Raw genomic sequence first — 15994 nt, forward strand, 5'->3', positions numbered from 1 at the left:
ATTTGATTCTAGAAATCTGCACAACGTTGTCCCTCATTACAAGGATGGTGATGACATTAACAAGTCGTTAGCTGCATGTGAGAGGGCCTTTAAAGTTCCGAGGGTCCCTCATGTACAGTGGTCTGCTTTCCTTTGGTTATGCTTCTCTGGAAAGAGGAGAGACAGACTTATTATTGTCAGAGAGGATGATGCAGATAATTACCAAATTATTAAAAATGCACTCTTGGATGGTCTGGGTTTTACCACTGAACAGTACAGACTTAAGTCTAGAGAACCAGAAAGGAGCTATCACAGGACTGGAAAGGTTTTGTAGGCTGTTCTGTGAAGGCCCTAGAAGGCTGGTTACATGGCAGTAAGTTGACTGATTATGAAAGCCTATATAACTTGATTCTGAGAGAGCATATCTTGAATAATTGTGTGTCTGATTTGTTGCATCAGTATCTTGTGGACTCAGATCTGACCTCTCCCCAAGAATTGGGAAAGAAGGCAGACAAATGGGTCAGAACAAGGGTGAGCAGAAAAGTGCATACAGGGAGTGACAAGGATGGCAAGAAGAAGGATGGTAAGGCACATGACAAGGGTGGGGACAAAGATAAAAAAAATCATCAGAGTCTTCATCAGGCCCACAAAATTCCTCTAGGGGTAGTGGGTCCAAATCCTCTTCTCAATAAGATAAGAAACCTTGGTGTTATATATGTAAAGCCAAAGGCCATTGGGCAACTGATCCTCATTGTCCAATAAGAAATACCAAACCTCCCACCACTACAACCCCAACTGCATCCTCTAGTGCCTCTAGTAATAGCAGTGGTGGTGGGAAAAACACTACTAATAGCCAGTCAAAGGGTGTAGCTGGGCTCACCATTGGTAATGTAGTTGGGGTTGGTCTACATAGGGAGATCACTGAGGCTTTTGTAGTCTCTGATGGTGGCATTGACCTAGCCACTTTAGTTGCTAGTCCCCTTAATCTGGATAAGTACAAGCAGCTACCCCTGATTAATAGTGTTCAGGTTGAGGCCTACAGGGACACAGGTGTCAGTGTCACCATGGTGATGGACAAACTAGTTGCCCCTGAGCAACACCTACTTGGTAACCAGTACCAAGTGACAGATGCCCATAGCAACACTGTAAGCCACCCCATGGCTGTTGTGAATCTCAACTGGGGGGGTTTACTGGTCGAAAGAAAGTTGTGGTGGCCATTGGTTTACCTGTAGAATGTCTTCTAGGCACTGATTTAGAGTTTTCAGCTTGGGCTGAGGTCTAGTTGGAGGCCCATGCAGCAATGCTGGGCCTTCCAGGGCACATCTTTGCTCTTACCAGGGCTCAGGCCCCAAAGCAAAGAGGACAGGTAAACTTGGATCCTGGAACAATGGGCCAAGTGCTCCCAAAAACTAGGGGTAGGAAGGGCAAACCCTTGTCCACTATCCCTCCTTCCACAGATGATTCCCCTTTTGAGGAAGAGGAATTCTCTCCCTGTGCAGAACCTACACCAGAGGAGCTGGAAGCTGACACAACTGAGCTGTTGGGTGCAGGGGAGCCTGCCAGGGGAGAGCTGAGTGTGGCACAGCAAACCTGTCCCACATTGGAGGGCCTCAGACAGCAAGCTGTCAAGCAGCAAAATGGTGATGTCACAGACATACAGAGATTTACTGGGAGAATAATCTCTTTTAAACTGAAGCAAGCAAGGGACCTTAACCCTGGTGCCACCAAGAGACTGGTCATCCCTCTTCCATACAGGGAATTCCTCCTAACTCTGGCTCATGACAGCTCTTTTTTGGGCATTTAGGCCAGAGCAAAACATGGGACAGACTTGTTTCACATTTTCACTGGCCCTATATGTCAGAAGACTCAAAGGAGTTTTGTCGTTCCTATGTCACCTGCCAAGCTAGTGTCAAGACTGGTGGCACCCCAAAGGCCCCCTTAATGCCACTACCAGTGGTTGGGGTGACCTTTAAAAGGATAGGGGTTGATATTGTTGGCCCCCTTGACCCTCAAACAGCTTCTGGCAATAGGTTTATCTTTGTGGTGGTGGTCCATGCCTCAAGGTACCCAGAAGCTATCCCCTTAAGGACCACTACAACCCCTGCAGTGGCAAAGGCCCTCCTGGGAATCTTTTCCAGAGTGGGCTTCCTTAAGGAAGTGGTGTCAGACAGAGGTAGCAACTTCATGTCTGCATACCTAAAAGCAATGTGGAAGGAGTGTGCTGTTACCTACAAGTTCACCACCCCCTTTCATCCACAGACTAATGGACTGGTTGAGAGGTTTAATAAAACACTCAAAGGTATGATTATGGGACTCTGTGAAAAACTCAGAAGGAGATGGGATGTCCTATTACCATGCCTCTTTTTCGCCTACGGGGAGGTACCCCAAAAAGGAGTGGTCTACAGCTCATTTGAACTCCTTTTTGGTCACCCTGGTAGGGGTCCCCTTGCTCTTATTAAGGAGGTTTGGGAACAACCTTTAAAAGCTCCAAAACAGGACATAGTGGACTAGGTACTTGGCCTGAGAAGTAGAATGGCTGAGTACATGAAAACAGCCAGCAAAAACCTTCAGGCCAGCCAAGAGCTCCAAAAGCAATGGTTTGAACAGAAGGCTGTCCTGACAGAGTGCCACCCATGACAGAAGGTGTGGGTATTGGAGCCTGTGGCCCAAAGAGCACTCCAGGACAAATGGAGTGGACCCCATCTAATTGTAGAGAAAAAAGGTGAGATCACCTACTTGGTAGACTACTGCACTGCCAGAACCCCCCTTAGGGTACTTCATGTCAGTTGCCTAAAGCCTTACTATGACAGGGCTGAATTAACCCTGCTCATGGCTACAGATGAGGGACAGGAAAAATAGAGTGACCCTCTCCCTGATCTCTTCTCCACCACTGAAACTGATGGTTTAGTGGAGGGAGTGGTTCTGGCGGACTGCCTTACTGCTGAGCAGAAGGAAGACGGTAAAATCTCCTTGATTAGATTTCTGAACTCTTCTCACTCACACCTGGTACAATTACTTGGTGTGAACATACAATTGACACTGGTGACAGTTTACCTGTCAAAACTAAAATTTACAGGCAACCTGACCATGTCTGATATTGCATAAAAGCTGAAGTTCAAAAAAAGTTTGACCTTGTAGTTATTGAGCCTTCTGATAGCCCCTGAGCTAGCCCAGTGGTGCTTGTCCCCAAATCTCATAACAAAGAAGGAAAGAGAGAAATGTGGTTTTGTGTAGGGGTCTCAATATGATAACCAAAACAGATGCTCACCTTGTGCCCAGGGCAGAAGAGCTAATAGATACACTGGCATCTGACAAGTATCTAAGTACTTGGACTTGACTGCAGGGTATTGGCAGATCAACATGTCAGATGATGCTAAAGCAAAGACTACATTTTGTACCATAGGAGGGTATTACCACTCCACAGTGATGCCCTTTGGGTTGAAGAATGCACTTGCCACTTTTCAGAGGCTAGTGGAGACAGTCCTTCAAGGTTTGGAAGCTTTTAGTGCAGCATATTTGGATGATATTGCTGTCTTTAGTTCCACCTGGGATGATCACCTAGTCCACCTCTGGAAAGTTTTAGAGACCCTGCAAAAGGCAGGCCTAACTAGTAGGGCTTCAAAGTGCTAGGTGGTTTATCCGGGGAACAGATTGCACCACTTCAGGGGGAAGATTCAGACCGTTATGGACTGGTCTCCACCTACAACTCAGACCCACGTCAGAGCCTTCTTAGGTCTCACTGGGTATTACAGAAGGTTCATTAAGAACTATGGTTCCATTGCAGCAACTCTTAATGACCTTACCAGTAAGAAAATGCCTAAAAAGGTATTGTGGACAGCTAGCTGTCAGAAAGCTTTTGAGGAGCTTAAGCAGGCAATTTGCTCTGCACCTGTCTTAAAGAGCCAAAACTACTCCAAAAAAGTCATTGTTCAAACAGATGCTTCGGAATTAGGGGTAGGGGCTGCACTATCACAACTAAACTCAGAGGGCCAGGATCAACCTGTTTCTTTCATTAGCAGGAGGTTGACCCCTAGAGAAAAGCGTTGGTCAGCCATAGAGAGAAGGCCTTTGCTGTGGTCTGGGCACTGAAGAAGCTGAGATCCTACTTGTTTGGGACTCACTTCATTGTTCAGACAGACCACAAACCTCTATTATAGCTTGAACAAATGAAAGATGAAAACCCTAAATTGTTGAGGTGGTCCATTTCCGTACAGGGGATGGATTATACAGTGGAACATAGACCTGCGAGTACCCACTCCAATGCAGATGGACTCTCCAGATATTTCAACTAAGACAATGAAGACTCATCTGGACAAAGTTAGCCTTATTCTCCCTCGTTTGGGGGGGTGTAGTGTAGGAAAGTACCATCTCCTTGGCATGTTACCCCCATTTTTACCTGTATGTCAGTATGTTTTTGCCTGTCTCACTGGGATCCTACTGGTCAGCACCCCACTGCTCATAGTTTATTGTCTAACGTATATGACTATGTAGTGCGTAACTGTGTCACTGAGGCTCTGCTAATCAGAACCTCAGTGCTTATGCTGTCTCTGCTTTTAAATTTGTCACTGTAGGTTAGGGACTTCATTTACCAATTTCAATTGGCACACTGGCCTCCCCCTTTATAAGTCCCTAGTATATGGTATCTAGGTACCCAGGGAATTGGGGCTCCAGAAGATCCATATGGGCTGTAGCATTTCTTTTGCCACCCATAGGGAGCTCAGACAAAACTTTGCAGAGCCCTGCCATTGCAGCCTGCGTGAAATAACGCACATGTTATTTCACAGTGATTTTCACAGCACTTGAGTAACTTATAAGTCACCTATATGTCTAAACTTCACTTGTTGAAGGTTAGGTGCAAAGTTATTAAGTGTGAGGGCACCCTTGAACTAGCAAAGGTGCCCCCCCCCATAGTTCAGGGCTATTTTCCGGGACTTTGTGAGTGCAGGCACACCATTACACGTGTGCATTACATATAGACGAATACCTATTGTAGCTTCACAATGGTAACTCTGAATATGGCCATGAAACATGTCTCTGATCAGAGAATTGTCCCCCCATTCCAAATGTGGTATTGGCCAGCCAATTCCATGCATCCTGGGGGCTCCACCATGGACCCCAGTACTGCCAAACCAGCTCTCTGAGGCTTGCACTGCAGCTACAGCTGCTGCCACCTCACAGACAGGGTTCTGCCCCCCTGGGGTCTGGGCAGCCCAGTCCCAGGAAGGCAGAACAAAGCATTTCCTCTGAGAGTAGGGTGTTACACCCTCTCCCTTTGGAAATAGGAGTTACAGGCTGGGGAAGGGTAGCCTCCCCCAGCCTCTGGAAATGCTTTGAAGGGCACAGATGGTGCCCTCCTCACATAAGCCAGTTCGGGGACCCCTTCTCCCCTGCTCTGGAAAGAAACTGGACAAAGGACAGATGAGTGACCACTCCCCTGTCCATCACCACCCTTGGGGTGGTGCCCAGAGCTCCTCCAGTGTGTCCCAGCCTTCAGCCATCTTGCTTTGCAAGGTATGGGGGCACTCTGGAGGCCTCTAAGTGACCAGTGCCATCAGGTGACTTCAGAGACCCCTCCAGATAGGTCCATACCTGATAAGGTAGCCAATCCCCCTCTTAGGGCTATTTAGGGTCTCTCCTGTGGGTTCTCTTCAGATTCTGCTTGCAGGTTTCCTTCAGGAATCCTCTGCAACAACTTCAGCTTCCTTTGACCTCAGATCAACCGTAGCCTGCTCCAAGAAACACTGTAACTGCAACAAAGTATCCATCTGAGATATTTTCCTTCAGAAACCTCAACTCCAAGTCAGCAACTGCAACAGTTTCCATGGTGTGCATGCTCTGAGGACTCCCTCTCTTCATCCAGCACCAGAAGGACCAAAGAAATCTCCCGTGGATTGACGGAGTCACTCTCCTGCTCCAAGCAGGCACCTTCTAAGACGACGGCCAGTACCCTTGGACTCCTCTCCCAGAGACGAGCGTGCTCCTAAAGACACAGAGGGTGGACTTCAATGCCATAGACTGTCCTGAGGTCCTGCTGACGCAATTTGGAGGAGGTAAGGCCTTGCCTTCTCCGAGAGCAACAGTACCCCTGTGTACTGCGTCTTCTTTACCTCCTGTGGCCTCTGTGCACTCTTTGCAAAATTTCTTTGTTCACAGCCTGGCCCAGGTCCCCAGCACTCCATCCTGTGATGCTCAACTCACTGAGTTGTTCTCCGGCGGTGTGGGATCTTCTTTTGTTGTGCTGCATCAACCGCATTTTGCACCTACTTTGTCCCCAGATCCTGCGACTCCTGGGGGGTGCTGGCTGGCATCCTGAGCTCTCTCTAAAGTGATGAGAGCCTCCTCTTCCTCCTCCCACAGAGTTGAGGCCCCCAGGTCCCTCCTGGGTCCATCCAGTGTCATTTTGATGCAAAATGCACTTTTGTCGTAACCAAGGCTTGTTGGCGACTTCCAACATGAAATCTCAACTGCAACGATCTTCACTCTGTGGGACATCTTTTGCATTGTGCAGAAACCAGCTGGCGTCTTCCTATGGTTAATTTCTGCACTCTTCGACTAACTGGGGACTCTTCTTTTGCACCCTCTTCTGGGTTGGCGGGGGGGTCCTGTCCTTCCTGGAACTTTTTTCGACTTCTAGACTTGGTCCCCTTCCTTTGCAGGGCTTCAGGTCCAGGAATCCAGCAGTAGTTCTTTGCAGACTTGGTTGGCTGCTGCAAAATCCCAATCACGAGGTGTAGGGTGTCATAAGGAAACTTGTAGTACTTTGTCCTGCTTTTCTGGGCTCTGGTGTGGGGTAATTTACTTACCTTTACTGTATTCTTACTCTCCCAGTGATTCTGCACACACTACACTTGTCTAGGGAGGAATTTGTGATTCGCATTCCACTTTCTTAGTATATGGTTTGTGTTGCTCCTAGACCTATTTTCTCCCATTGCAATCTATAGCATTTCCTATTGCTTGCATTGTTCTATGACTATTTACTTGTCTACTTTTGGTGTCGAGTGTATACATTGTATATAATACTTACCTCCAGAAGGAGTATTGTCTCTAAGATATTTTTGGTACTGTGTCACCCAAATAAATATCTTTATTTTGGTAACACTGAGTATTGTCTTTACTTGTGTATAAGTACTGTGTAACTATAATTGATATTGCATGAGCTTTGCATGTCTCCGAGTTCAGCCTAAGCTGCTCTGCTATAGCTACCTCTATCAGCCTAAGCTGCTAGAACACTACTACATTTCACCAATAAGGGATAACTGGACCTGGTATAAGGTGTAAGTACCCAAGGAACCCACTACAAACCAGGCCAGCCTCCTACAGGTAGGTCATAAAGTGAGACTCGTTCTGATTAGAGGCAATCACAGGGATGGTGGCCTGAGAGGAACAGCAGACCACCTTGTTTAAAAAAAACTTTTTTTTTTAATTGAACCCATTTTCCCAGGACAGGACAGCATTTAAAAGGAACACTTTTTTTTCTTGTTTGAGATCTGGCAGTTGTCCCATGGACCACTGTCCATTAACCCCAAAACTTTTTTTTTTGCTCTCAAATAATGAAGGGGACTAAAGTGGCACACTTCTCCTTTGCCAATGGGTTACAACCTCTTTGAGGTGTTCAGTATCTTTTAATTATTTAAACTGCATTTCTCTCTCAAAACATAGATACAGAGAGCCTTATTATGAGTTTGGCAGACGGGAACAACCGTCTGCCAAGCTCCTGACAGGGTGGCTGCCACTGTAGAGGCGAAATCCCTGCTAGACCTTTTTTGACCTTCCGTCCGTCAGCCCAGCAGGAAAGTGGCAACAGCACTGTTGCCAGCTCATAATCAAGCGGCGGCAATGGTGTTACCCACAGTGACCACCACCACCCTCGTAATTCTCACTATCTGCACAGCAGACAGTGAGCATTGCGAGGGTGCTAGGCAGTAGGACCCTTGTACTGCCCATGCCAAGTGCATGGGCAGTGCAGGGGGCCCCCTGTGGCCTCCTGCACCTGTTTTCCACCAGCCTTTTCATAGCGGCAAAACTGCCATGAAAAGGCTGGCGGAGAACTTGGTCGTACTAAGCATGGCGGCGCTGCATGGAGCGCCTGTAGGAGGCTGGTCTGGTTTGTAGTGAGTACCACAGGTACTTACACCTTACACCCGGTCCAGTTATCCCTTATTAGTGTATGAAAACAGTGTCTAGAAGTCAGGCTCTCTAGTGGTAGTGTGGATGAGCAGCTAAGGCCGAACTAGGAGACATGCAAAGCTCATGCAATATCACTACAGTCATACCTTACTTACGCCTGTGAAAGAAAATACTCAGTGGTACAAAAATAAAGGTACTTTATTTTGGTGTCACACTTGCCAAATATACCGTAGAGACTATACTCCCTTAGGAGGTACACAATATACACAATATACACACTACTATAAAAAAACTGGTAAGTAAACAGTTAGAAAGCAGTGCAAATAGTGAAAATCAAAATTGTTAGAAAGAGGCTTAGCAGGAACACAAATTATGTATACTATAATAGTGGAATGAGAAAGTCTATTTCCCCCCTAGGCAAGTGTAGTGTGTAGAGAGGTGCTGGGAGTATTAGAAAACACCAAACGTAGGTAATTGAACCCACCCCACAGCCTAGGAAATTAGGAGTAAATCACAGGAACTTTCCTAGCACACACAAGAAGTTGTGATAGAAGATAATGCAAGAACCTGAAGAGACTGCAAGTCACCAATGATGGATTCCTGGGCCTGAAGACCTGTGGAAGAAGTGGACCGAATCCAAGAAGCACTGAAGAGACCAGGGAGAACAGGAGCCCCTGCTAACCCAGGTGAAGGTGCAAAAGAAGAACCAACAGTGAAGAACAACAGTCAGTACTGCACCCAAGAAGATGGATGCGGGTTCCTGGTTGGTGTAGATGATGTCCCATGCCAGATGGATGATTGCAGTCTGGTTTGTGTCACTGGATTCCATCAACAAGTCTTGGCACATGCAAAGCTTGTGGTTGGCAGAAAATGTCGCTGTCCGGCCCCAGGAGGATTCTGGTGGCCTCTACCCAGGAGGGGTCGACAGAGGGGGCTCTCAGCAACTCAGAGAGCCCTCAGAAGACCAGGCATCATGCACAGGAGTGCCACAGCCTGGGGACACAGAAGGTTCAAATGGAGGCCCACGTAGCATACCACAAAGGGATCCCACGCCACTGGAGCACCACTCAGGAAGCTGTGCATCAAAGGAAGAAGTGCTGGGGGCCCGAGCTGTGCTGTGCACGAAGAACTTTGTGGAAGGTTGCATACAAGCCTTGGCAACTGCAAATCACATGGTACACATAGGGTACTGTCTTGCTTGGGGAGGCAAGCTCTTAGCTCCACCAAAGTTGGACAGCTGGACCTTTGGACAGTCAGGGTCATTTCAGTCCACCACCTGTGTTGCTGGATCCACGCTCGTCATGAGGAGAGGTGACCCACGACACCAGTCGTCTCTGCATAGTGGTGCCTGCTGAAGCAGGGAAGTGACTCCTTCACTTCAAGGGAGATTCCTCCATTCTTCTGGTGTAGGCTGAAGACAGGCAGTCTTCAGAGGATGCACGACCTGGAAACAGTTGTAGTTGCTGGCAGGATCTGAAGATACAATGTTGCAGAAGTCGTCTTTGCTTCTTTGTTGCAGTTTGTAGAGTTCCTGGAGGGTTCAGATGCAGTTTCGTTTGTAGAAGGTGAAGTAAAGGATGCAGAGGATTTCTGCTGGAGTCTTGCAATCTGAATCTGAAGAAACACCCGGAGGAGAGACCCTAAATAACCATGAAAGGGGGATTGGTCAGCTACACAGGTAAGCAGCTATCAGGGCGGGGCTCTGGCGTCACCTGCTGGCACTGGCCACTCAGATGCTTCCAGAGTGCCCCACCACCTTGGAATCCAAGATGGCAAAACCAATGCCCTCGGTACCTAAGTACCATATAATAGGGACTTATAAGGGGTGACTAGTATGCCAATTTGGGATGAAATAATGGGTTACTAGTATGCAGTGACAAATTTAAGAGGATAGAGAGCATAAGCACTGAGGTCCTGATTAGCAGGATCCCAGTGGCACAGTCAAACACACTGACATCAGGCAGAAATTGGTGTTAACATGCCAGAAAGATGGAACTTTCCTACAGGGCCACCCTGGCTGGTGTGACCTGCACCTTCCGTCAACCTGTTGGATTCACGGGGTCATAGTGTGACGATCGGACCACCACAGCAGCGGCGGCCCTGCCTACCACTGCGAGTCTGGCAGTCAAGTGACTGCCAGACTCGTAATCAGGCTCATAGTGTTTCAGTATTTGGAAGAGATGCCTACAACCCATCCATTCCACACACTGAATCAGTATCCATTTCCAGTCTCATTTTAGGAGGCACAAAAAATGGGATTAGAACATCTGAAAAAGTAGAATTGGAGCGTTTTCATCTGTAAAACATGCCTATTACATCTGACCCCTTGCATTGTGTGGTCAGTATCAAACTTTCCTGGTACAGTACTGAGTGAACCCATTCTCTAAAAACCAAGGGGCATTTTCACAAGCCCCTAGCACCACTGGAACTCCTGTGGTGCTGTGCCCTTTTCCATAATTTCAAGGTGACGTTAAACCACTTTTCGTGGCTTAATGCTGCTTTGTAAATATGCCCCCGACGCAGTACTGGCGCAACACCCATTGCTTTTTGACACTGCCCCAAATTTACAAGGAAATGTAAATCTGACGCAGTGCCAAAAACTAACGCCACCCCAGAGGTGGCATTAGCACAGCGCAACGAGGAAAAATACTTTTATTTCTCCTCTTTTGCTTTTTCTGCAGCACACATATAATGCCATTATTGATTGTTTACCTGCAAGAAGGGACTCCTTCCTGCACATAAATAATAATTCCCTGCAACACAGGCACTCTTGCACTATGGTGCAAGGTTGCCTGCATTGGCTCTAGCCAGCTGATTTAGCGCCAGTGCTAGGGGAAACACAGGGGTGTGCCGTATTCTAGTAAATACAGCGCATCCCTGCATTTTGACAACGACGCACCTCGGCGCAGCAACATTTTTTGAGGCACCGTGCTGAGCCATTTCCTTGTAAATAGGCCCCCAAATGCCTTAGCAGTGTTAAAAACAAAAATGATGCATCATTATCAACTTGTACATCCAAGACATTTAGTTAATTTCTGTATTACTTTGGTATTTATGATGCGTAACTTCCTTATGAAAATTTCAGAATGCTAAGTAGAGGCGGACAAGCCAGCAAATCAACAGGGTGAGCCGACCCAGAGTCGAGTTGAAGCAAGGATCTGACTTAGTTCGTAGAGCCCGTGCACAAGCTGAGCCCTGAACATTTTTGCCATGTAAATCATGCAACAAACAGCACATAAAATATGATGAAGTCTCTTCAAAATTCAAAAAAGTGTATTTCTTTGACATATGGAAGTGTTGACATTATTATGTAACAAAATTGCACTGCACTGAGAAGTACTTATCGAAAGTGATAATTAAAATTTTTAAACATAGAACCATTCTGCCTCTTACCCCTTCCTTATAACACTGCTATTAGTTAACTACAGGGCAAGACTATAGTCACATGAACCCTGTATGTGGCCCAAATTCTTATATTCAGAGCAACATTGTAGTCTATAAAATTACACATAACGGGTGTTTGTAGAGTTGGTATTTTGAACTCATATATTCAAAGGCACTTGGCACTTTCATATGCCATAGTGAAGAAAAGGTTTTGGCTCTCCTTTTTACCTCAAAGATTAATACATTGTTTTTACTTTTTGCATGATGGGAGAGGGTGGCAGGCAGAAGCCACATGAAAGCTTGGCTCTTTATTGACTTGAGGTTCCACCAGGACCTCAAGCTGAGCCAGAGACAGCCTTTAGGCTCCGCATCAAGGACATAACATACAATTCTCCGTGGGACTAATCTGGTACCTGTATCCAAAGCGCAGTCCATTGCAGTCAGCCTGAACTGGTGAGTTTGTCCCAGTCCAGATAATCACAGTTGGCACTTTGTTTTTTTAGGAGCTATGCTTACTTTAAAACTTTGTAATTGCATATCTCTGGTGGTTCTACTGATTTGATTTTTGTCATTTTGGTGGCAAATAATGTATTACATTTCACTCTATTTCTTTAAACATTAAGCCTGGCTGCTTTTGTGTTGTGTCAAGCTACCAATGAGTTAAGCACTTGTTAATTTATTGACTTTTCATGGTTCACCCTGACAAGGATTGTGGCTGCTGCTTGAGTAGGATTTCATTCCCCTTAACCAACAACCCAAATTCTCACATCCTTTGGCAGCGGTGGGATCCAGTGCTTGTGTTTATTCAGTACCATACAGGGATTAGTGTAAAAATAGAATTGCACTATAAATAATTCAATATCAATTTGATTATTTTTAAATTATCCTTGCATGGCCATTTTTTGCTTTTTCCATGTTCACGCCAATCAAACCTGACTATCTGTGCCTGAGATTCTACCTGCTAGTATGGAGTTTGACTTAAGCAACCTGGAGAGATACACTGCAGCTGAGTGCAGAGGATTCAGAAAAGAGACAGGGATTCCAGCAAAAAGGAACTACAAGAAAGAAGAGCCCCAGAGGGCCCCTGGGAGCAGGGCCACCAGTTGCGAGCCACAACAGAGGACCAGGAGGCTATGGAAGAGCAAGAAGAGGACCTGGCCACAGGTCCTGGAGTACAGCACCCTGAAGAGGCCAAAGACTTGCATTTGGATAATGGCCCCCCTCTCATGGCAGGGACCATTGTGTGTTTCAGCAGTTGATCCCAAGAGGAGCTGGAGGACAGAAGGGTTGAAAGGGAGCTCAAGCTTCAGCTGACTGAACTAGAATTGTAGGCAGCCAAGGAGAAGGCTGCTGCCACAAGGGCCCTTGAGGAAAGTAAGTGGGCCCTGGAGGAGAAGCTGGCAAAGGAAAAGAAGACTGAGAGAACCTTGGAAATAAAAAATATTTTGTTGGCTTATGAAGTGAGTCTTGGAGAGCCAGACGTGAAGGCCAAACAAAGCATATGGGCCATCAACAAGGGTGACAGCGAACCCGCAGTGTCTCATGAGGAAAGAAGAGTCCATGTACTAAAAACCTGGGACCTAGCTTTATAGTGAGGAACAGCATTGATAAGTGGTTTGAGGCCTGCAAAGTAGCCTTAGAAATGCACGTGGTCCCTAAGGGCGACTGGGGAGTAGGTGTGTGGGGGTATATACCTACAGAAGAGATGGATTATTTGCTCACCCCAGGGAAGGGTGATAGGATAAAAGACCCTCATGAAGGCCACCCCTATCCAAAACTATGGACCCACCCCTGAAAAGTGTAGGCTGATCTTGAGAGACAACCAGAAACTGCCCCACAGATTCAGGGGAGTATTTCAGCAGGGCATTGGTTGGTTGGATGAAGGGTAGTGAAGCAAACATGCATAAGCAGCTGTACAATCTGTTTTCCAGAGAACACATGCTCAATTATTGCTTTCCAGAGTTATACCAACACCTGACTGATTGCCAGGAAACTCACTAGCCCTAGTAAGCCTGCTAAGAAGATGGACCACTGGCTCAGCACTAGGGTCCAAAAGAAGGTACCTAGGAGTGACTCAAGAAGGGTGGTTCAACTTCTCCCCAGCAGAGTGAGGCAGGGTTCCAGGGAGACACAGACAGGTCTAGAGTAAGGTGGGGGGAAAGGAAGATCATACACCTTCAGAGAAAAAGAGAGGAGGTTCTGATGCTTGGTTGACCAGGGCACCCCATTTCCAACTCTGCTGCTTTGGGTTTTCTAAGTTAGGACACAAACAGGGGGACTCATTGGGCCTGAAGTAAATACCTACTTGATGCAGGACCTCGCAGCTCAACTCTCACAGATCCCCATCCAAACTGATGCAACCCGAGGCAATGCTCAACATGAAGGAAATAAGGTACAACTCTCAGTAGGACTAACCTTGTCTTGTATTCGTCCTGGTAACCATCAGGATTGGCCTCAACATGTGACGTTTTCCTGGTCCAGTGCGACCAGAAAACCACAGTTGGCTCTTTGTGCTTTTAGGGGATACACTTACCTCATAAATTTGCAAATGCATATCTCCCATTCTACTGATTAGATTTTATCATGTTGTTGTCAAATAATTTATCATACTTCACTCTAATTTTCTGAATTGATGTGGGATTTTTCTTGTGATTTGTTTACACTTTATTGCTGTTTGAGTGCTGCATAAATACTTTACACATTGCCTCTAAGTTAGCCCTGACTACTTTTGTGCAAAGCTACCAGAGAGTTAAGCACAGGTTAATTTAATTACTTTTTTTGTTCACCCTGACAAGGATTGTGGCTATTGCTTGAGTAGAGTTTTACCCCCTTAAAAAACAATCCGATTTCTCACACCCATCAGGACCATATTTTGAGAAGGGTCAAGGCAACACTAACATTACAGGAATAATGCATGAAATAGACATTCATATTAATATTTAGTGCATGTGGCCCATTTCTTTCAACGTTTTCAAGAGGGATTTATTGTTTTATCCCTCAGGAAAAATGCATATTTTGGGAAATAGCCCAAGCTGGAAAAAATGAAAATAAAAGAGTCTGAGGTACTCTGACCAGCTTGCTATTTGTATACATCTCCAGAGTAAGAAATTTTGAGACACACTCAAGCTTTGTCATTAACAGTTTGATATGCTTCCAAAACAGAAAGAACTCACCAGGAGATTGATCGGGTGATCGGAAAAAGTCGCCAGCCATGTATGGATGACCGCAGCAAGATGCCTTACACCGAAGCAGTAATCCATGAGATCCAGCGGTTTAGTGATATCATCCCATTGAATGTTCTACACTCTGTGACACGGGACACAACGTTTAGGGGCTACACCATCCCAAAGGTAAACAGTAGAAGGCACATGGAGCAAGCAGCATGATTGTGGGCTGAAAACTGGCCTTTTGGCAAGTTAGAGAATGTGATGAAAGCAGTGATTATTTTCTGCCTCCTGGTGATCTTAATTATAGAACTGGTAATCTCATTGGTCAGATGTGTACTACATTGAACATTACTATAATAGACACTACTTTGCAGAAAATGAATAAAGAAAATGACTAAATGTTTAATTTTAATTTGGCTAGCACAGTGAAATCCACGAAAATACCATACACCTGGCTACCCATTATTTTCTTCCCCATCCTCACTTAGAGTGTGGGAACACCCTTTTGACAGATCTAGCACCAGCAAAGATGGCGTTGGAGGAGCCACCCAATTATGGATGGCTCTTCAGACATGATTTCCACCAGCCTCCCTTCTGTCTGGGACTTCCATGTACACCAAATATTACCACATATTTGCCAAAAGGCTGATATTAAAATATACATGCCTGCCTTCTAAACAGCACCGAATTTTCTCATATTTTATAACATGTAGTAAAGGTGAGTCAAGTAAAGCACACATAGCAAGGCTGTGGTTTAAAATGTACAGCTGTTATATTTAATGAGTAGGGAATAAGTTTGAAAAATATCAATCCAGGCTCACATTAGTATGTTCTGTCAGACAGCATCATTCAAGTCCAATCACCAGGAAATCTTAAAAGCCTTCTTAAAAGTGATTCATGATAAATGTAAAGCAATACAATCACTAGGAAGGCAGAGGGGAAGCTGTTCAGAGGTAGCAAACTGCAATATGAGGTGTTGTGGGTTTCTGTTATTCCTCCACCTTGTGAATGCTATTGGTGTTTCCTATAGAGCAATGTTGTAATGTAGATGGAATGTACACACCGCCAGCATAATGTCCCGCTCACCCAATTTAATTGTGGGCAGACCATAGGTTTGCCTAAGACAGTGACTACTCCATCACTGCCATAGCCAAACCTCTTGGACAGTTCGGGAGAGTAAGGGCCCTAGAAGAAATGGCTATGTCTGCCCACCCAATTCAGTTGGACAGTAGATAGTCATTTTTTACTGTCTGTCACAGCCAGGCAAACCCTAGTGGTGAGGGAAAGTAAAATGTAAATAATGCTCCCTCCTCCCCCCCCCCCCCCACACCATGGGA

General features: G+C 45.9%; 1 protein-coding gene across 1 annotated transcript in view; it reads left to right on the top strand.

Moving 5' to 3' along the window:
• Positions 1 to 15994, top strand: part of LOC138259479 (cytochrome P450 2C5-like) — a 798218-nt gene that overhangs the window by 696117 nt on the left and 86107 nt on the right. Inside the window, exon 7 of the mRNA XM_069207249.1 lies at positions 14653 to 14840. Within this exon, the coding sequence (XP_069063350.1) occupies positions 14653 to 14840 (188 nt within the window). The remainder of the gene's footprint in view (positions 1 to 14652; positions 14841 to 15994) is intronic.

The sequence above is a fragment of the Pleurodeles waltl genome, chromosome 9 (assembly GCF_031143425.1).
Source record: "Pleurodeles waltl isolate 20211129_DDA chromosome 9, aPleWal1.hap1.20221129, whole genome shotgun sequence".
Taxonomy (NCBI): Eukaryota; Metazoa; Chordata; class Amphibia; order Caudata; family Salamandridae; genus Pleurodeles; species Pleurodeles waltl.